General features: G+C 39.5%; 1 protein-coding gene across 12 annotated transcripts in view; it reads right to left on the bottom strand.

Annotated features, from left to right (window-relative positions):
- The window catches only part of cadm1a (cell adhesion molecule 1a), a 327,578-nt gene that overhangs the window by 4,557 nt on the left and 299,530 nt on the right, over positions 1 to 23,491 (bottom strand). For 3 of the 12 annotated variants that reach the window (XM_046867343.1, XM_046867341.1, XM_046867347.1), the window contains 2 exons: positions 19,036 to 19,068; positions 431 to 562 (listed from right to left, as the gene is read on the bottom strand). In XM_046867343.1, coding sequence (XP_046723299.1) covers positions 431 to 562; positions 19,036 to 19,068 — 165 coding nt within the window. Of the gene's footprint in view, positions 1 to 430; positions 563 to 18,107; positions 18,571 to 19,035; positions 19,069 to 23,491 lie in introns of those variants that run through there. The other 9 variants (XM_046867342.1, XM_046867348.1, XM_046867351.1 and 6 more) reach the window with 5 other exon arrangements.

Raw genomic sequence — 23,491 nt, 5'->3', positions numbered from 1 at the left:
TTGATCGTTTTGTTCAAAGTCACCATTAATTTATGAAAATATATTCCTCAATTTCCATGAAAAACCTCTCCAAATCAGAGACGCCGGTGTTTTCCATTCGCACCGACTTGCGCTTCAGGATTAACCTTCAAAATGTAACAAGGTGGTAGGAATAACAACGCCACTTCAAACTTCATTTCCGAGTGGTATTATTTCTGTCCCTACAGTCTACCGCTTGATAATGAAAGCAGTAGCCTCGCTGAAAACTGGACTCCCTTTTTATAATAAAAACACAGAACTACTGAGCCCTGAGGGATGCCAATCTAAGCAACAAAGAGTCGTAGCATTTCCACAGCAAGTCAGCGCACCAAGGCGAGTCTTTCTGGCTGTAAACCTTGACATCATCTTAGAAAGAGTGCGCAATTTGTGCAGAAATGAGCCTTGTACGTACCTTTGTGTCTCGCAAAGTATCGGCCCAAAATGATAAGAAGACAAAGCATGGCAAAGACCACGACTGCCACCACTCCACCGATGACGGCATGATCCACTGCTCTTTGAGCTCCTGCTCCTGCTCTGGAGTCTACTGGGACAGAAAACACAAAAGGTGGATGACTTAAAAAGAACAGATATATTGCTATTACAGATATCTCCAAAGAAGGCAAATAGGGGCATCAGGATTCTCAAAGGGACGCAGTCCTTAGAGTGTCTTTTAAAAAGCAATTTACAAGTGTCATGAACAATTTACAATCTAGACTTTTGGGGGCTTTCTGAATCACCATTTTAAGGAAGTCCAGGAATTAAGCAATATTTATTCTTGGACAAACTTTGGACTTATTGGTAAAGGGTACTGGCATACTGCGATGGCTTGGCCCCCATCCAGGGTTATCCCTCTGATAGTTCCTTGAGGTTCCTGGTTCCCCCATGACTCCATGTATTATAAGCAGTATATGCAGTAAAAATGGATAGGTGGAGACATTTGGTTAAAAAGATGAGTCTTTTTAATTCAAGTAGCCATTACTGTTATGTGTTTATTTACAGATGTTTTTTTTTATTTTTTTATTGAGAAGTTTAAAAAATTCTGCCACCTTTGTTAAGGCCACTTCCATTAAAAAGATTATTTAATAGACCCCTGAGTCTTCAAGCACACAGGTAGTTAGAAAATGTTAAAATGTTAGAACGTTTAACATAAAATCCAGTACAAAGATCATTTTCAACAAAGTGGTTCATTAGTAGTTTTAATAAAACGTTAAAAAAGGTTATTAGCCATTTTTTTCATTACCACATCTCATAGGTTGTGTGGACCAATTAACTGAAGCCTCTGCTTAAGCGAACAAACAAACCACGAGGGCTACAGGCAAAGAAAGTAGTGAGGAAAGCAGAGAAGAAGTTAACAGGGCAACAATTTTTATAAAAGAGATAGGGTTTGACTTGAAAGGTTCATGTCCTCATATCAGTAGCATGAAAGCTCACTACTGCACCTTAAATGAATCTGGCACTGAAATACACTTTGCCCTCGAGACTAGCATTGTGAATCACAAGCAATTTTTAAGAACGTTTCTTTTTACCACTTCAGGCCGAGAACAAGGCAGGCACCTCAGATGCAGCCTGCTGTAATGATATGTGAAGTTTATTGATCAAGTGTAGGGATCCATGACAACCCAAAGTTAATGCTGGTTTGTGGACTTGATTGGTTCTTTCACGGTGAGAAGGAGGCTCAAAATTTTTCATCAATATTTCACACTCAGCTCGGAAATTAAAGAGTTTGCTGGGAGATGGGAAAGGAAAATGGGCTGGAGCCTGCACTCTGCCAGGAGTCAACATCATCTTCGCCTCACATCCAAGACAGTTCAGCCTCACCATCATAGAACAACCGAACTCCTCATTGGTAATAGCGAAGGAACTGAAAAGCATGAATCTTAAGACAGACACGTCCTCCAGTGCATTTTCAAAGTCTATATTTACTGTTCCGTAACGCCTGGCCAAAAATTCACCCTCTGACTTGATTGAAAAGGACAGCGGTGAAAAGGGAGAGAAGTGAGGATTGCTGGAGCGGCGGAGCAATCCAGCGCTTGGTAATCCAGTCACGAGGAGTTGATCAGCCCTATGTGTTTACTCACGGCAATCTCCCACACTCATCTCTGGTCTAAATCTGAGGGCTGCTGGATTTCCTGGGGGAGTTCAAAAACAAAAACCGACAGGCCACAACTTATTAGAGGATAACAAAAACCGTGAAAACACACATCGGTGTGCTTGTACAACATCCTACCCAATCTTGCCTTATAAACAACTTGTGTGTGAGCCTGGGAGCAGGGGGAAATAATACCACAGTGGTAGCTGCCAAAAACAACCAAAAATTACCTGATATACCTGCGAGTGTGTGTGTTTTTAAGACTCTTTACCCCATGCAGACAGCAGATTCAATTAAAGTCAATAGGAATCTGTCTGACACCCAATTCAGTCTTGTCAATGAGGAGGCAAAAACATGGTTAACACGCTTTCTTATTAAGATGTTAATGTGAAGCAGGCTCCATCAGCAGTCCAGGAGGGATAAACATTCCATGGAGTCACTTCATTTCTAGTTTACCTGACACATAGGCAGAAGACATTTCTTGACCTAGTGTGGATGTATTCAGTAATATAGAGGTCAGTTACAGCAATGACAAGTGCATAATTGAAGTACTAAAGGATGTCAAAGCCTGTTTTTAGAACAGTCTAGGACATCATATCTAATGCATCGAATGCAGCAATTAGCTTTTTATACCACACTGCTTTTGAATGTTCTATTCTATTCCATCTGATAGGGAGACATTCATTCATGGCTGCAAGGTCCATATAAATCTATTTGTTTTAATATTTTCTAATGTTTTAAGATTATAACAACTTCTTTCGGCTGCTGCTATTAGGGGTCGCCACAGCGGATCATCCGTGTCCATACTACTCTTTCAATACATCTGCCTCTTACAAATGAACTGCATGTCTTTCCTCACCACATCCATAAACCTCCTCCTTGACATTCCTCTTTTCCCCCTCCCTGGTGGCTTAATCCTCAGCATTCTTCTACTGAAAGAAGAACCATGTCCCTCCTCTGCACATGTCCAAACAATCTCGATCACACCTCCCTCACCTTGTCTCCAAAACGTCCCTCTAATAAACTCGTTTCTAATCCCGTCCATCCTCGTCAGTCAAAATGAAAATCTCAGCATCTTCAGCTCTGCTACCTCCAGCTCCACCTCCTCTCTTTTATTCAGTGCCACTGCTTTACTCAATGCCACTGCATCGCAAGTCTCAACACAGTCCCATAAACTTTCCCTTTCACTATTGCAGATACTCTTCTATCACAAATCATTCCTGCCCATACACATACTTCTCTGCCACACCTGACTTTCTCATACAGTACCACAACTTCTCGCTCGGAACCCTGTCGTATGCTTTCTCTAGTTCCACAAACACACAATGCAACTTCTTCTGACCTTCTCTATACTTCCCAATCAACATTCTCAAAACAAATAATGCATCTGTGGTGCTCTTCCTCGGCATGAAACCATACTGCTGCTCACAGATGGTCACTTCTTCTCTTTTCTGGCTTCCACTACTCTTTCCCATAACTTCATGGTGTAACTGATCAACTTTATTCCCCTGTAGTTACTGCAGGTCTGCACATCTCCCTTGTTCCTAAAGATCGGTACCAGCACACTCCTTCTCCATTCCTCAGGCATCCTCTCACCTTCCAAAATCTTGTTATACAATCTTGTTAAAAACTCCACTGCCATCTCTCCTAAACATCTCCATGCTTCTACCGTCATCTGGTCCAACTGACTTTTCACTCTTCATCCTCCTAATTGCTGCTCTCACTTCCTCCTTACTAATCCTATTCACTTCCTGCTTCACCATCTCCACATTATCCAACCTTCTTTCTCTCTTTTTCCTCATTCATCAGCTGCTCAAAATACTCCCTCTATCTTCTCAACACTCTTCTCACTAGTCAACACATTTCCATCTCCATCCTTTATTGCACTAACTTGCAGCATGTCCTTCCCAGCTCAGTCCCCCTGCCTGGCCAATTGCTACACATCCTTCTCTCCTTCCTGTGTCCAACTTCTCATACAGCTCCTCATTTGCCTTTTCTTTTGCTTTCGCCACATCCCTCTTTACCTGCTGCTGCATCTCCTTGTACTACTGACCACTTTTCTTATCTCTCTGCTGATCCCAATTCTGTTTTGCCAACCTTTTTCTCCTCATGCTCTCCTGCACTTCCTCATTCCGCCACCACGTCTCTTTGTCTTTCTTTTTATTTCCAGATGTCACACCAAGTACCTTTCTATCTGTCTTCCTTATCACTTCTGGGGTAGTTGCCCAATCATCCAGCACCTCTTCACCACCACTGAGCCCCTGTCTGACCTCTTCCCTGAATCTCACACTACATTCTTCCTCCTTCAGTTTCCACCATCCTATTATTTTTACACTCTCCTCCTCTTATCCCTCACCTCCAAAGCCATCCTACAGACCACCACCCGATGCTTTGTAGCTACGCTTTCCTCTGCCAACACCTTACAGTCTCTAATCTCTTTCAGGTTGCATCTCCAGTACATAATATACCTGTGTGCACCATCCTCCACTCTTATATGCTCTTTACTTAGATTAAACGATAGTGATATTATAAATGGATAAATAATATAGCCTGTCATTCATGAATAAAAAAAGGTAGTTTTCACAATTGCTGGAATCTGCTCTATGTCAGATTGTATCACACCACTCTGCTATTGATTATTTTCCTATAACAGCACGTCATGTGTTTTATTCCTGTTATCAAAAGTGTTTTAAGATTAATGCTGCTAACTAGTGCTATGCTGACCACACGTGTGAAATCTGCGATTTCATCATGGACATCATCTTAAAACAAAGAGCAAACACGAAATTCCGAGTGCAACAGAGACGTTTGACATGATTCGGCAAGTTTACGGCGATGCTGGGTCGTTGATGAGTCGTTCCTGCTACTAGATTTACAGAGCGAATCGCAGAAGGTGCTTGACACGCTTCGAAAAAAAGACTTCCAGGACAAATTTCAGAAGTGGCAGGAACACTGGAAGCGCTATATTGCTGTGCAAGGAGACTATTTTGAAGGTGATAGTGTGTAAACAAAGATAAAGTACTTTCTTGTAAACAGAGCTAGTCTCAAAACATTTTGATAGCACCTCGTATATGGGACGAGTGTGTCATTATTCATTTGCTATATTGCCAGTCTGACCACTGGCTCTGCTAAACTGGAGATTGACTGAACTTTATAGTAATTAATAGAACAAATGGAGTTAAATTAGTGGAGAGAGTTAACCTATCCCATCAAACTTTTTAAGATTTTAACACACACTCACTCTCTTTCTCTCTCTCTCTCTCTCTCTCTCTCTCTCTCCTTCCAGTCATCCATGCTTCTTTTAACTACCCCCTATTCTGTCAGAAGATAAATGAAGGGGTGTGCAGAGAACAGCCACAACAATGAAGGAGAAGATTGAAGTTTGTTCTCCTGATGCATGTGGCAGCACAAAGGTATCCAGAGCCACTCTTAACACAATGAAGGATTTCTAATTCAATAAGGGTCCACTGTGTGCCAACCAGTTTGGGTAATGTGTAATTCGAGAGGCAGATGGTTTAGAATTGAGTAATTCTCCAACAACCACGTCTAATCTCATCTAGACGGTTTGCCTCCAGAATATTCAATAATTCTGAGAAATTGCTATCTTAATGAAACCCCTGAAATCTGCTCTCATCTCAATTGAGTACAATAGATAAGATAATCAAATGTATTGCATGCTGCTTACTGGTGAATGATTACCGCAAACAGTACTCATGCTTAACGGCTAGAACTGTAATGAAAGGGACTGAAAAAACCTGTAGGGTCTAGAAAAGAGTGGGTGTGAAGGGTTCTCGATTTCTTTATTTTTAAAGCTGGATGTAGAGGCAGGTGATGCTTCCTCTTCCAGTGACACATTTGGCGTTACGTTTATAAATGTAAAAGCAACAATAAGGGAAGACCATTACCGCATATTGACACACTACCTCAGTTTAATCATCATTGGAATCAAAATAAAGCAATTTCAATGAAAAATACTTCACAACAACTAATTTTCTTTTAGTTTCAGGTTCGTGTGTGAACAGGCTACAGTAGTAAAGCAAATCATCGCTCGATCCAGTTTTTTGGTCTGAGATAAGCTTCAAAAACCCTGTGTCTGGTAGTGATGTACGATTCTTATGGACTCCTGGTATCCATGCCAAAGGATATTGGCTGAAATGTAGAGGAATACAAGAGACAACATCTGTATATGGAACGCTGCAGGCTCAACCAATGAGTAACCTTCAGCCAAGCTCAATTCTGGCTTGGACTGTCTTATAGGCAAGAGCTAGACAAAAAAAAAACTGTAGAAAAACCAAGTGGAATTGCACAACACCAGACATAGAATTAGTTCCAAATTTAAAAACCTCTGTATAAAACCAATGCATAAAGAGCAAACAATTACTGCAAAATGGATGGGCACAGGTGTTCATGTAACACCTCTGAACCCGACTGCTCTCTGCCATATGGTTTGCTGCATGCGTTTGCGCCAATTCGACGCATTAGCTTTTAGATTGAGTGGAAAATATGATTAGTATCAATCTGAGCAGCTTTACATACGTAAATTCAGAAAGAATATCAAAACCATACTGTGGCATCACATCAGTGGCAAAGCTTCAAACTAAAACCCATTGGGAGGATAATATGAAAGTGGAATGATGTAATGGACTCAACTAACAGCCACACAAACTCTCCACAAGTCCCATCTCGCAGCAGCACAAAGGGAAGAAGAAACCTGAGGCTGACATTTAATTCCGGCGTTCAAAGTCCAAATGAAGACAACCGGCAGATGGAAAGCTAGCAAGTAAACAAATAAAGCTAGGTGTAATGCCAGGACCAATGAAGTACCAGTGTCTGAATCAGAAAAGCTCACTTTTCGCTTTGAGGGTCTCTGAAAAGGTCTCAGGAGGTTTCTATGCTGTTTCTCTTTGAAAGTGGCTTCTCATCGTAGAGTTCATGTCTACTAGCTTGGAGTCACCTGAGACAATGAAGTTGATTTGTAGTTGAAGAATTGACCAAAGAAGGTCATCAAATAAATGCCGCAGTGTCTTCCTGAAGCACATCCTTAGACTTGCAGCAGAAACAAAGGGTGTGACCTTGTCTGTCATCAAACGCCTGCTATTATAGTTTCTAGAAAATGGTGGAGAAACAGATAAGGCAAGTCAAACTATCATGTATTGATCCAGGAATTCTCTTGCTTTATCACAATCCTACAGCATGACCCCAACATATATTACATCACTATCACGTTTGAATGTTTTTGCCATTAGGTAGAAAAGACAATTCATACAATACGGATCAATAACTAATCAAAAAAATACAATAACAATAATAGCCGTGACACCATTCCTAAAGTTGACAGTGAAACATGAATTACTGTGTGATCTTTCCCAGACTTTTAATGCAAAATGCAGATGAGAAAAGTATAGATGTGTGTTCCTACATGAGCAAAGCCAGTAGCTACATTTGATCCTGCTCTCGTAGGTAATTATTTAACCACCCGTGGCTAAAACAGCCCTTGTTTATTAGCATGGATTCAGGGCAATTGTTGGCCAGTTCTAATAACATTCTCAAATGAAATGCAAGAAGCAGTAGATATTATCCTCCAGTGAACAATTATAATGGCTTTCGCTAAACCTATTATGGTAGTTTACAGTTTTGTGTCTAAATGTAATACTCGCTCATTCCATTTTATGCAGTTGTGTTATAAATGCAGCAGCCAGTGCTAATGTATTCTGGCTAATGCAGGCAATTTTAAAGAATAATACTGACTACATTTTGTGCATTAAGTATTCTTTAGTTTAAGTCCAAAATATTATGGGCAATTTGAAGTAGCTAGATGTGTGTGCAACACTATACCTGACACAAATAAACAAGAAAATATTTTAAAGCGTTTTGAGAAATGAAATCAGAATTTAAATTTAAATGGTTCCGTTCTGATTATAGAGCTCAAGTAAATAATGTTTTTCCTATTAGTAGGATATGGACGAATTTAAAAGCCATCAATCCAGTCATCAATGCCAGGATTTGCTAAATCCTATTAAGCTCACTACAATTGACCTGTGGTATTAAATGATGACAGATCTTACATTAAAACTCACTTGCAGCATTCGATACTTGAATAATCTTTGCTTCTTGATCTTCTTCTTCGTTTGGCTGCTCCCATTAGGGGTCGCCACAGCTGATCATCTGTCTCCATACCATCCGTCCTCTAGATCTGCCTCTTTCACACCAACTACCTGCATTTCTTCCCTCACCACATCCATGAACCTCCTCCTTGGTCTTCCTCTTTACCTCCTACCTGGTGGCTCCATCCTCAGCATTCTTCTACCAATATAACTCATGTCCCTCCTCTGCACATGTCCAAACCATCTAAATCTCGCCTCCCTCACCTTGTCTCCAAAACGTCCAACATGCGCTGTCCCTCTAATAAACTAATTTCTAATCCTGTCCATCCTCGTCACTCCCAACTAAAACCTTCTTGATAAGATGCAAAAATGGATAATCTAAAGGACTGCTTTCACTTAGCCATCATTTGACTTCACATTTTTTATTTTATAGTTTTACAAGAAAACAAAAAAGTTGCTGTGACTTTTTTTTTATGGTTTTGTTCCTGAATGCCTTTTCGATGACAGAAAGAAATGCCAAATCTCAGTGTAAAGTAAGGCTACGCTGCAGTCTACTGCAAATGACATCCATTGGTTTAATATGTGCTGTTATTGTACTAAACGATGAGTAACATGAAAAGAGACTTGCGAAAGCAACATTAAGAAATAGCTAACAATAAACACGGCTGATACTATACTTTGCGCTAAATGGTTTAGAGTATCTGCAATGTAAATGTGGTTTCCGTTTCTCGTAAGAAAGCCGAAATCTCTGTTGAAGGACGACCTGGCCAGTGTGCCCACGGGCTGGCAGAAACCCATTGCACTCACTCAGGCACAATCAAATTGACAAGAAGGAAATGGTGACCCTCAGGGCAACAAAAGTGTCTCATTTCAAAGGATGTGTTGATCTCTGAGACAGGAGATCTTCTAATTGGATCCTCTAATCTTCTAATTAAGCAATAGCGATTGCCGTTGTGAGCGTGTGAGCAGACTGTAATGAAAGAGCTCTGCTCTTGGGCCTATGGGCAGATGGATGACAGATGTGTTATTACAAAGCCTGTCTGCATTTACCTGTGTCCCTCCAGCCCAGGAGCAGTCCTGTGCCTTTGTGAAAATGTAATTAAAAATCTCATTGACCCAATCTTTTCCTGTCACTTAAAAGAGAGGTTTGTGTATAACGTTTTTTTATCCCACTCTACCCACCCAAAGGAATGCAATGGTTTTTTTATTGTAAATTTGGATTCAAATAGATTTCACACCGATATATTTCACCTGAATGGGAAGTCATGTGTAGTTGAGGGAAATGGGTTTGAGTATAAAGCAGTATGCCACTCTCTAAGCAGCCTAGTTTATAGTTATTGCAGTCTGTAGCAATCTGTAGCTCCATTTAGCAATTTACCATTATTCAACAAAAAAAACTATAACATAAGGCAATAATTGTAGCAGGCAAGCAGTATTAAATCTGGAGAACCTTTGAGTAGTCCTCATGGCACTACATCTGTCCAAATATGCCAAGCGATCTGAATGCAAATGAAAACAACAACAGGCTTCCGCAACAGGATGGCATATTAAAAACAAGGGTCCCTATCTCACTTTTTCTTTGTTGTTCAGACAAATTGTGATAATTAGTGATTCCATTACAGCATGGCCTATTGTCGACGACGACAAACCCCGACCAGATTCAATTCAATTTCTACCCCATTTCCTCCTGTGAAATCTCTGGGGTTATTCTGAAAGGTTGCTGGTTAAACATATTAAAAATGTAATTACATCAGAAATAAAGAAACATGATGAGGCCTTTTTTAACCTAAATACAAACACAAATCGAAACCTGAACGAATCCTTATCTGATTTGCAAAACCACAACTGCTTTATCTTGCAATTTAGGCACAGTGACAGCAGGCTAGCGGTCACAACAGCATTATGGGAAGGAACCCATTATACTGAGCTGTGCTGCATCTCACACTTTCAAAGGGTCAGAACCTATCTTTCATGTCTTAGTAATGCAATCCTGCAAAGAGGGAGAGAAAAACAATGGAGCCCTAACTGACTTAGCTTCCTAGTTGCCCTTTTCTCTGCTCAGTGTCTGTTCATCTTCTCCTTTATGCCGGCCACCCCTTTCTACCGGGAACTCTATCATTACTGCCAGCCATTGTAACCCCCACAAAGCCATATTTACAGTATGTAGGGGTGGACAGAACTGGGCCAGGGTGGTTGACAAGCAGCAGGACAACAAAAATATTTTTTTTTGGTCTGGGAGGTGAATTTATTATTTCCTGATAAACAAAATGTAAGTGTAGGCTTCACCATTTTACTCTTTTACCTGTCTGTCTGATGGCTGAAGTTGCTTTGTAGACTAATGTGCATCAGTTTCAAGTGCCTAAATTATGCATTTCTGAGAACAACACATTCAACACAAGGGACTGTTGTTGCCCTGTTCTTTAAGATGCAAGAAAGTGAGAATTGTCAGAGCTAATCAAGGATAAATTGTCCCTTTCAGGATCATACAAACCAAGGCACAAGCAGTAGCTGTTGCTTAGATGCTTTCTTCATATCCCCAGAGTAGTGATATCAATAGCAATTCATCCTACCTGGTTGACAAGAAACCAGTCATCCTCTTCAGCATGGTCAATTGCAACCGAGAGCAATCATCTCGACAGGCTGGGTTTCATTGCATATTAACGACTTGCCCCCAAACTTTTGCTGCCTTCTTTTTTTCTTAACAGCACAAAAGAGAACATGGCTCAGAATTCCATAAGAAGCCTTACATCATTAGAGATTAATAAAAATGTCAGCAGGTGCTTTATAAGAAGACTGCCATGCCTGCATGGGTCCTGAAAAATCATTTTGTAGAGCCTTTACTGAAATTTGGGCTACTTTTAGGATTTGGCTGGTCTAGTTGTTATAGTAGGCCTAGCTCACAGTAGGTAAGCCAGTTCTTGAAAGTGCAAATTTAAACCTTTGACTTGCTGAGTGGGTGGAAGCCTGCACAGGTGTCTCTGATGTAGTCATCACATCAAAAGTAAGTTGATCACCACAAAGTTTTCCCCTTCTCAGCATGAGCCTTTTGGCCAGTTATAGTTACTGTCACAAGCAGCGAGCAGTCTATAGGCATTTCACTTCTCGGCTGACTTTGATCTATTGTGAGAGGCTTAATTGGTGGTAAGGAGCATTTAATTTCCAGATGAAATAGAAGTGGTGGGATCTGTATTTATCATGAGCCCTATAGCTTGTAAGCTGCAAAAAATAAAATAAAAAGGCAGCGTATGAGAAAGCATAAGAGAAAGACACAGAGAGAGAGAGAGAGAGAGAGAGAGAGAGAGAGAGGCAGCAGTAATGAGGCTGGTCATCAGCACCTCCTTCTGCCCCGGTGCATGAGAGCCTGCTAAAGCCTACAGAATGAAGATCATTAGATGGAGATTATTGTAGATCAAATTCCTGAACATATGGATAGAGCACGGTCTACTGGGAAATCAGCTTAGTCTCATACCTTGTCTTGTCCTCTCTTTCCTAATGCAACACTCCATCCACAGCGGCCCTCAACATTCTGCTGACCAGCCAGTCCTGGTGAGGCAGAAAGCGGTTCGGGAGGCTCAAGTGAAGTTGTCCCATTCCACCCTCCCAGAATAATTAATGCAACATATGTGCGTCGCCTTTAAGGGGCCTTCAGGCAGTCCTACCTAACCCACCTAAATACCACTAACCTGACAACACATCAACAGAAAGCACTTCTGACAGCCAGATACAAGCGCCGATATCCATGAAAGGAGGGAAGTTTGGAAAAAGAAGATTTGAGAAGTTTTTAAAGCTGTAAAGGAAGCATCCCTTTGATTGATGAAATCTCCGTCTGTAATAGCATCTGCATGTGATAATTCTAGGATATTAAAGGCGCAAACGCTTCTGCTTCACCTGATGCCATCCAGCTGAGAGCAAAGTGGCCATTATCCCACTGCATTCTGCTATGGTGCTCCCTGTGGTTCAGAGACTGGTCAATTATCTCCTCCACACACGCCGAGCCTGACAGGCATGTTGGCAGGTGTGTTCTTTCCATCATGTTCACCTCTCAGATAGAGGATTAGAGCACTAACTGGGCATCAACATGCAAAGCTGATCTGGTAACATTAGAGTCCTGCCCTCTCTCGAGCAGTGGACAGAGAAGAACTAAAGAGCAAATGCTAGTCTTGGAAGATGTTCTTGGGTCAAAATAATAAACCTTAAAGGGGAAGAAAATGCCTACTTTTGTACGTTTTCTAAAGTGCATTAAAGAGGCAACTAGTGGATCTTCTTGATAATCATTTAAAATTGAAAACTGTCCTGATCTCTAAGCAGATATTATTCTCAAAACAACACAAGAATGTCAATGAGGTGTTTAAAAAGGCATGACTGCTGTGTCTGGGCCACTTGTACCAGCATCACACGCACCACCATGCGGAGAATGAGCCATCACCCAAGTAAAATCTGGTCAGCAGTGCTGCTCCCTGTGTCGAAAGATGATGGAGAAGTCACCTGATAAACTGCAGAGCAACAGATGGACCAGGAAGAGTGACTATATGAAAAGAATGTGGAGACAACCATAAGATTTGTATGTGCTTTTTGAACATCCCATTTCACAATTTCTTAAGGAGATTTTTGCTCATTCTACCCCAAGAACATTAGCAAAACCAGGCAGTGATGTAGAATGAGGAGCTCTGGGGTGTAGTTAGTGTTCCAATTCATCCATAAGCACCCTATTAAAGTTCTTATTTCTGCATGTTTCATTCTCAGACTTTTGTATTGGTGTGTTATGTTCCACAGTACGGCTCATAGTTGTACAGCCTTTGCTTCGTCTGTTCTGTTTATTATTCGTGATGTCAGATTGTTGGTTTGGCTAGCACCTTACTCAATAAACACTATCTGCACTTGCAGATACCTTTGCCTCTTATACCTGGCATAATCAGTGCGATATTGAGCCTCTCCACTATGTTATTCTTACCCTTATCAACAGGTTGGGGGAAACCAAAACAAAACCAACTATTTTGATCTTATTGATTTTATCAGAAAATTCCAAAAATATTAACCAAAAGAAATATGTGTTTTCTCTTATCCCTTAACAGACATAACATCAACTGACTATGCTGTATTATCAACTGTATTATGCCACTGTTGATATATGACCACTTTGTGCTCCAGGTCTAAAGGAAATTCATGTTAGAAATGGGCTTAGCTTTATACATGAATTTGTTGGGGTGGGTATGAAGGAAGATAGGGAGAGAAAACTCACTAAGCCCTCACTTAATTTTGGTTTCGCACGTGGTACTCGCAGATTTCTATTCATAAGTTTCTAAAGCCCGCTATTCATTTTACAGGCTTTGTTTCGTCGACTTCGGCATTCAGAAAGACAAAATTTAAGACATTATTCATGAATTGGTATTATCAAAGTTGAAGCTGAAATTTGGTTAAAAGTACAGGGAGAGAAAGGAAAATCATTTTCTCATCCAATATGAAAAGGAAACTAGAGAAGTAAGAGAAAGAAAGAGGTTTTTTTTTGTGTGTGGTTATTCTTCTTTTTTTTTGCACTCTTACTTTGCACTTGGCTTGAGTGCAGTAATTTCATATCTGCTAGAATCAGAAGCACCACACAGAGCTTCTTTTTACACCTGGTTTCTTACTGATGCTCTCGATGTCACTAAGCGACTGGCTGAGACAGCCCTGTGTTTGCTGGGTTTTGAATGTATGAAGAGATATAAAACAAAAGGATGATGGAATAAAGAAGAAGTGAATGGCATTCATCTGGTTTGAAAACGATGAGAATAAAGAGCTTGCTGGGATGTGGTGGGACAATGGGGGGTTGGGGGGGTGGCAAGAGAGAGGGAGAAAGACAGAGAAAGGCACCTGACCGTATGAGCAGTCTCTCACAATCAGCATTCATCTGGGCTCCCTTCATTCTAATAGAAAGAAAGAGATTGGAGAAAAGGTCCTCTCCATTTACTGCTCTGAAAACAGTGACAAGATAGTGATAAATAAGGCTGTGTGTATGTGTGTGTGTGTGTGGGGCAGTAAATACTGTACATGCTGGTTCGGGTGAGAGAGGAGCGATTAATAGCGAGTGCGAGTGTCAGGCTATAGAGCCAGTGGATGACAGGGACTGACACCCTGATAAGGATTTGATCTATCTGACCCACGGATCCATGTTTCTTCTCACCCGCTATGTGATTCATATTCCAGCTGCAGCTCCACTGAACGACACGCTCATCTAACAAGATGGGCATTTTTTGTCCACAAGGCCAAGCGCTCAAGTTTCGCAAGCTATATATATATATATATATATATATATATATATATATATATATATAAATTTATTTCACTCCTGACAAAGGAAGAAAGGAGAAGCAAAACACGCAATACGAACCAAATACTCAAATGGGACTACGTTCTGTGATAATGTGCTTTTTTTTTTTTTTTTGCTGAGGAATCCTCCCCCAATCACCCCTCTCTCAACACACACACACAAACACACACACACACACACACACACACACACACACCAGTTGAAAACCTTCCTTATTCCTTGAACAGCTTGTTGCTAGGCTACACCAGAGAGACTAAAAAAGCCTGTTATCAGAGAAGAGAGAACTCTCCCCAATAGTGAAAGTAGCGCAGTCGAGAAAATAAGATGGTAAACAGGGCTTGTGCTTGGGCTACAAAAGAGAACTATGTGAAAATGGACACTGATGCGAGAGAGAGAGAGAGAGAGAGAGAGAGAGAGAGAGTAGGCAAGATGTGAAATAAAGGTATACATTTCAATGCACAAATACTTGTTTGATAAATAAATGAATTTAGAAATAAATAAACAGAGGCCAACGACAATATAAACCAAAGGCCATGGATTTCTTCTTTTTTTCATATTGTTATGCTGTTATATATGATTAATTTTCTTAAATAATATTCTGTATGAGCAGCCTTCAGCCTTATTATTACTTAAACTTCTAACCACTAAGGAATCATTTAATGATCTCTGGTCTATTTAATTAATAGACAATTTCAGAAAGACGTAAAACCAAACTACCTGAGATGATATTAAAAACAAGCATCAAGAGGAACCAAACTCAGGACCAACACCTTTCCCTTTTGGGTCATAATGAATATTTTACATTACTATACAAAAACCTTCCAAGCCCAACATGGCAAAATACACTATATGGATAAAAGTTATGTCAGGGAGCACCCTGCTTCTTCTCCCGTGCGCGCCCTGCCCGCACGGAGCTCATCGCCATCATACTGATTTCACACACCTGTCCCTCGTTACACACACCCATATAAAGACCTCACTCGCCTGTAAATGTTTCTTGATGGATTTTGTGTGTTTCCACTGCTGAACTTTCATTAAAACCTCTGTTTGCTGGTGATTCGGCTTCCGCCTCCATCACTCCCGCCTAACAAGTTACCATAAGATCCATAAGTGCTTCCTAAACATGCCATTAATCCCATTTGCTGTTATAATAACCCCCACTATGCTGGGAAGATATTCTGTTAGATTTTGAAATGTTCTTGTGCAGATCATAAAGGTCTTCCACTCTGACCCATAAAAATGATATCTTTATAGAGCTCAATTTGTGCAGAGGGGCATTGCCATGCTGGTGGAGGCAAGTGAAGAGAAAATGTTATGCTACCACATCTAATGGTACATTATAAATATTAAATATTATAAACAGATAAACATACAGTGTGGTTAGTGTTTTAATAAAACTAAAATGCTAAACCTGTGTAGAGAACTGAATTCAAGCACAACCTTATGTGTGCGTTTTTGAACTGACTCTCGTTCTGCATATTCCCCTTTTATATGAGCAAAACTACACATCAGTGCATTCGTTACAACCCAATGTGATGCTCATCCCCAAACCCTGAACCACTTCCACTGCCATGCCTCCTTTCACCCTGGGCACTTGCCCTCTCATTGCCAATTCTATATTTCTGTTTGAAGCTTTCTGCACTTGTGACGCATTTTCTGCTGCTGCTGAGGGTCACACATGGATGCCCTAAAGATTTGCACTTCCCTAAAACAGTTGCTCAAGTCTCCCCTATGCTTCAGTGGATAATCAAGAACCGCAGCTGTAATCACAGAGACTGTCTCAGGCTTCTCCCGGGACTCTTATTCACAATCTGCTCATACCGAAAATCCTTACAACACACTCAACAACTCAAAGTGTGCCTTTAAATTCAGGTTCATAGCATTGGGTAGACGCCCTTTTCCAGAGTTGTATGGAGTCTCTCTCAATAAATACATCCTGATACTATTTCACTAGGTCATTGAAATTCATGATAAAAAACTGTGCTGGGATGGTGGTGATCTAAAAAAAAAGCCTAAAATGTCAAAATATTCAAAATTGATATTGATATAAATAATAAATCATTGATCAAAAAATGAGTAAGAAGTAAAGAACTGACCTCCTGTGCCAATGTTCAGGGGGTATACTGTACAGTAGTATATCGTCTTGCTGTATGCAAAGTTCGATGATAACGATTCAAGGTTTTGATGTAAAATAAACAAACAAAATACTAAAAGTAACAATTTGTCCAATTTTTTTCTTTTTTAAGAATAATCATTCATTTGGTTATCTGCAAAACCTGAAACTCATGAATGGAAGCAGGACTGATAAGAGCAGAAAAAGAAATACAGGATTTGTTTCATTGATGCTTATTTCCTGACCGATGATTTTGTTGTTGAGACCATTAAAAACTTTGCAATTTTAGGCTCAAACTATTTTTTCTTTTGACCAGGAGTGTACATGCATTTTGACTAAATAACCGCAAAATAGTATTTCTCACTTAAACAAAGCTTTTTCAGAAAATAAATTACATTTGCAACTACCGTATTTTCCGGACTATAAACCGCTACTTTTTTCCCACGCTTTGAACCCCGCGGCTTAAACAACGAAATGGCTAATTTATGGATTTTTCCGGGGTTTTTCCCGGTTTCACAAACTTCAAACCAAAAAACTGAACCCCAAAACATTAGACCAATAAAATTGCGGAACGGGTTTAAGGTGAACCAATGAAACTCTTTATGTTAAATCAGATGCGCTCCCACTGAATCATCCTGCACCACATCATAAATATGGATGAGGTTCCTCTGATGTTTGACCTGCCGCTCACTCGGACTGTCTACAGGAAATTCGAATCATTCGTCACGCTGAAAACACTTCACCTGTGTTCTGAGCTGCACGGCATCAGGAGAAAAAGCTTCACCGATGGTGATTTTTAAACGCATGACGATGCCAAAAGATAAATGATAAAAGACATGTAAAAGACACTGTCTTTCGTTAAGCCGGTGTAAAGTTCATTAGTTTCAGTGTAGACACTGAGGCTTATAGACAGGTGTGGCTTATTTATGTTCAAAATAAAAATCTTTGTCAAATTTAGTGCGTGCGGCTTATATATGGGTGCACTTATAGTCCGGAAATTTCGGTACATGAAAAAAGCACAACGTACATTTGACACACTAACTCTTTCAAGTGAGTTCTAGAAACAGCAATGAGCTTTTAGATGACAAAAAAAAAAAAAAGCCTTTTCTTCTTTTCACACACACAGGCCAGTGCTTAATAAGCAATTAGCATCAGTTGCAGACAATTTCAAACCTTCTGAATAAAAACAACTCATTTTATTTCACCCTCCTGTCTCTTGAGTCAGTGGACATTAAGATTTGTTCTGTAGTTTTCAGTAATTCGCAGAAACATGTATTGCTATGAAGACAATGCTGCTCTCTTCCTCACATGGTATTTGACAGTAAACCAGAGCATCTCTCAATTAATTCCAGGTGCTATGCTGTGCTTTATTCGCCATCCATACATCAAGGTCTGAGCATGAACATCTCAAATACATTGCTTTTGCATTATAAATGCGTACAAGAATGGATCTCACCTTCACATGTACCTCTTGTATTAGACTCAATCTTTATTTTTATTTTTGGCTTTTCTCATCAAATATTAAAAAGGTGCACAGGAATGAAGACAGGCAGCTCATCATATGTATAAAATCAAGTATTCAAAACCAGAAATCACATCTGTGTGCATGTGTGTCTCTGTGTGTGTGTGTGTGTGTGTGTGTGTGTGTGTGTGTGTGTGTGTGTGTGTGTGTGTGTGTGTGTGTGTGGTGGAAAGAAAGGTACAACATGTGCTAAATTAAAGTGATTCGATAATCAGTGGTCATTAAACAGAAATATGATACGTTAGTGGAATATCTTTGCATAGGAATGCGATTATATGTATGTTAAAAGTCTCAATGGCATGATTCTGGTAGTATTACTGAAATCTTATTAAGCTGGCTAGTTATGCAAATGGACGTCTCTGTATCATTTGGTATCATGAGGTATGGCATCTGCAGTGTGGCCTTGCTTTAGTTTCTCTGCAAAATAAACAACAAAATCAATAAAATAAAACTAATTGGCCGTTTTGGGGAGCATCTCGATTCAATGGGAAATGATACAGGCAGATTAGAGGGGGTGTGACAGGAGCAGCAGGAAGACTGGCAAGGCTTCAAAACTCATGCATCCTAAGACGGAAATACCTGGTTAGTGCTCTGGTTAGATAACCAACCTGTAGGTGAGTAAAAGTCAAGCGCAAAAAGAACGGGAAAGAGACTAGAGATGATGACGAGCACAAGACAGGCAGGACAAAACAGATGGGGCAGACGGATACAGACAGATGGACGAGGTGGACAGTCACACAACATGTCATTTTCGTCATTTCGGTGCCGCGCTTGTCTCCAGCTGCCTGCAGAGGCAGGGGGCACTAAGCGGTGCTCGGAGCTCAGCTGGCATGCAGTGCCATGCATGCTGGGCTAGCAGAAGAAGGAGGGAGAGGTACCAACCGTGAGCAGCGGGTTCAGTGCTGGGCGCAGCGTCTGAGCACACGAAGAGAGGTGTGACAGGCGGCGGTGGGAGGAGGGGAACAGGAGAACGGCATGCAAAAAAAGGAGAAGGGGGGACAGAAAACAAACGAAAAACAATAAGCAAAAGACATTTACACACAACTAAGACCTTGCAACAAGCCCAGGAGAGGGAAAAATAAACAAAGAAAGCACACAGGTTATCCAAGAGGAATACAAATTTAACATCATACATCAAAGTAAATAGAGCATCACCATCCAATAGGCAGCACCGTCAGAACACACGTGTTTGTTTCTAGGAAAATAGGGCAGCACTTTTTTTTTTATAGACTCACAACAGAAAGGCGGATGGCAGTAAATGAACTACAAACTTTTCAGCACAGCATGACCTCGGCACACCTGCAAAACTATCAATGCATGAGGCAACTTTATACCAAAGTGCTTCTGAATGATTCATTCTGGTCAGAAGGTGTTGATAAATTTTCTTAAACAACCACAGTGACAGCGGTGCCATAATTTTTATCACAGGTATGTATTAATGAGCATGTTTTAATCTCTATAGTGAGAACTAATTCACATGGATATGAATAGAATTTTCTAATCACAATACAGATGAAAGATTAACCGAAACAAAACATAAAAAAAAAAAAAAAGAAAAATGAACAAAGCCAGCTCTATTAAGATGACTTACATTGTTTGGGGTGGAAGATCTTAAGTAGTCTGATATAGAACTCTGACCTCAACCCTATTGAACACCTTTAAGATAAACTGGAACAATCACTGCACTCCAGGCCTCACCACTCTAAATCAGTACCTGTCTTTAGTATTGTATAATTTGTATATACTTACTTTCTTTCGGCTTCCCCCGTTAGGGGTCGCCACAGCGGACAATCTGCATGTTTGATTTGGCACATGTTTTTACGCTGGATGCCCTTCCTAACGCAACCCGGGCTTGGGACCGGCACTAAGGCTTGTGCAACCCTAATGGCTGGGGTTGGTTCCCTGACCGGGGATCGACCCCGGGCCGCAGCGGTGAGAGCGCTGCATCCTAACCACTAGACCACCAGGGAACCTTTTGTATAATTTGTATATAATATTGTATAAAAAATATATATTGTATTAAATGTATAAATGGTAACGTTTTTTTGAGGAGTCATTTATCGTTTTTGAAAGGAATTTCCAGTGTATGAACAGCTGTTATCATATAATGTCTGTAAATCCTAAAATGTATATAGAGTTTATGTTACATCTATAATGAAAACAAAGTTTCTGTTAAGTCTATAATTTAAATAGATTCCTGTTAAGGCTATAATATACAGAATATAGAGTTATGTAATGTATATAATGTATACAAAAGTTTCTGTTATTTCTCTAATGTATATAAAGTTTATTTTACATCTATAATGTATATAGAGTTTCTGTTACATTTATAATGTATACTAAAGTTTCTGTTATTTCTCTAATGTATATAAAGTTTCTTTTACATCTAAAATAAATATATATATATATATATATATATATATATATATATATATATATATATATATATATATATATAGTTTCTGTTATGTCTATAATGAATATAGTTTCTGTTACATCTATAATGTAAATAGAGTTTCTGTTATTTTTAAAATGTATAAAGAGTTTCTGTTTAGTCTATTATGTATATAAAAGCTTCTGTTATGTGTTAGCAGAAACTTGTTTCATGAACTTTCAACTTAACTGCAACAATAAATAGATTCAAATTACATGCCACTCTTTACTGATTTAAAAACTGCAATTATTGGTTAATTACTTATAATCCTGGTGGTTTAGGAGGATTTTAAACATTGTGGGACATGCTCTTATAGAAAAATAATCAGCTTTAAATTAGTGACAACAACTGATCAGGGGGTGGGCCACAATTAATCAAACAATTTTTCAGAGGGGATTTCCAATTAGAAAATGTTTATAATTATACCATCTGGCTAATATTTGACAGGATTCCTACTTCATTAATCCTACCTTACACAAAACTTTGTTTATCAGCTTTTACACCCATTGCCAAGACATTAGCATTTCTGCTGCTGCCGATACATTTATATCAATAAACAAACACTATACTGTGTGGTATTAATGGTCAACGGTTTGTGTATATCTGGTTTGTAGAGGAGTCTATTTTTTTTTGAAAGACAGGATAAAGGGAGGCTACTACTGGTTGTGAATATATAATAGTTGTGAATAATAATCAAAATGCCACAGGTCTTAAGCAAACAGTAATCAGTGAAAGTGTCATCAATGAGCAGCGCTTAAGCATTATCTATGGCCAAAGACTTTTCTGCATGTTAGCCATTTTGAGCCAATTTTTTTATCGGTTTTATTCATTAAAAGTACACCGCTCCCCTTTAGCTTACATCTGAGCCCTGCTTTTCCCTCTGCCATGTATTAATGATCTACTCTGAAATGTAGAGAAATGTGTGAAGAGCTTGAGCCCTCATTTCACTGCATTACCTTAGGGCACAGAACACTTCAAACACACCAGGAAAGCTTCTCTGCAATGCAGAGGTGCTTGTTATGGGGTAAAAAAAAAACATTAGGGATGTCAGTCGTTGTCTGAACATCAGACACTTTGGCCTTGAAGCATAACCTGACACTCCCTGCTCGCTCTCCATTAACATGAAGCCGAACGTGTTGATGGACGCGGGGTCGGTTTACCACTTTGTTCTGTGTTTACCAGAGCTGGTCAAAGTATGGAGGTGTGGTGGAGGCTTAGCACAGCACACCGGGGAAGATAAGAGTGGTGCACTTTCTGCATGCTGAGATGAGACGAAATGAACCTGTGGCAGGTGCAGGTTTCAGGAAGTCAACTACTCTCCAAACGAAGCAGCATGCCACACAACACAGACTGTGTGAGTGAGTGAGAAAAAAGTAGTTGTAACATGAAGTTGTGCCAAAAACATGGGCTATACTAAAATATATAGCAGCTTTTATCATCCATTTTACGTAGTAAAGTGTTTCAGGATGGCATGAGACCTAGACATTATTTAGTGCGAAGGCCTTAAAACAACAGAGCATGCCAGACATCAAGAGAGTTATTTATTTACATTCATAAATCTTCATGATTGCTGCTAATGCTAGTTCATTGGTAAATACCGCTAACCTCACAGTTCTTCTGAGCTAGGTGCATAACGGGAGCTAAACTGACAGCATTTCTAAAAGGATTTATTCCTATCATATTAATCAATGTTTAAAATAGCCAAACTTTCAAGATTCATGAAAAGGATTTGTGCAACATTCTGAGATTGCATTAAACGCATTTTGTTGTGTTTGGTATTTTAAAAACAGTCTTATCGCATTAAGCTAAGTTAAACTTTTTCCTAAAGTTTTTTTATGGGAGTTAATCGCTTAACGCTTAATTAAACATGCTCATATTCTGGATTTGTGTTTGTCTGTACATAGAATACTTTTTTTATTAACGTGTTTACTGGGTTGACGTTTAGCGTTTTTAACGTTAAGAGTTTTAGAATGTCCCGGGTTTTAGAACCCCCAAGATTTGTCAGATGATTTTATACAACAATTCTACATCTTTAACAATTTAGTGCTACAACTAATTAAAGCCTGCTTACTTTATCTTATAAGTTTTTTTCAGAAGCTACAAAAAAACTATAATTACTAATGCTAACTAGGAGGCTAAGAAGTGATAGCCTAGCATGATTTTTAAAGAGAATTCATATAAACAAGTGTTAATAATTTTGCTAGCTTTTTAAAGTAAATTAATCTGACATGATTTCTGTGAGTTTTTACTGCACCACATCAATGTTTATAAATTTTATTTGCTGCTATGGCTTGCTAGCTAACTTGCTAACCATGACCTGACTTGCTGCCATTCCGTAGTGGATTTTGACACCAAACGGATAAATGTTTATAATGTCACTGTTAGTGCGAGCTGGATCGCACTACACGCTACTGCACACGCTAACCCTTACAGCATTTCTGAGCGGATTATTTCCATCATGTTCAATAATGTTTAGAATATTTCCTTAGGCAGCTAGCTGTCTAACTTGAGAAATTTTTTACAGTATTAAATGCTTTATTTGATTATATTCATTAATGATCACAATGTTCTAAATAAGGCTAGTGGAATAATATAATGCAATTTCAGGGTATTTTTGAAAGGATTTTAAAATTGTATTCATAAATGTGCATAATCATAATGACTCAATCGGAAAAGTATTTTGAAGGCCCGCTTTTTCAGAAACATTTGAAGGCCATGCTTTTCAGTTATTTTATGCCAATCTGTCACATTCATGTATGTAGTAGATGTTCTTTGAAATGGAAACAGTACAGTACTGAAAGTGAAATGGTATAGAAGTATAAAACCTCTTCTAATTCAATTGGCCTTCATATGAACTCTATGTAAAATCTATGCATGAAGCTGAGAGTTACTGTGTTGAAAGCA

Source organism: Silurus meridionalis, chromosome 15, assembly GCF_014805685.1.
Source record: "Silurus meridionalis isolate SWU-2019-XX chromosome 15, ASM1480568v1, whole genome shotgun sequence".
Taxonomy (NCBI): domain Eukaryota; kingdom Metazoa; phylum Chordata; class Actinopteri; order Siluriformes; family Siluridae; genus Silurus; species Silurus meridionalis.
This window is presented reverse-complemented; position numbering and strand designations above follow the sequence as displayed.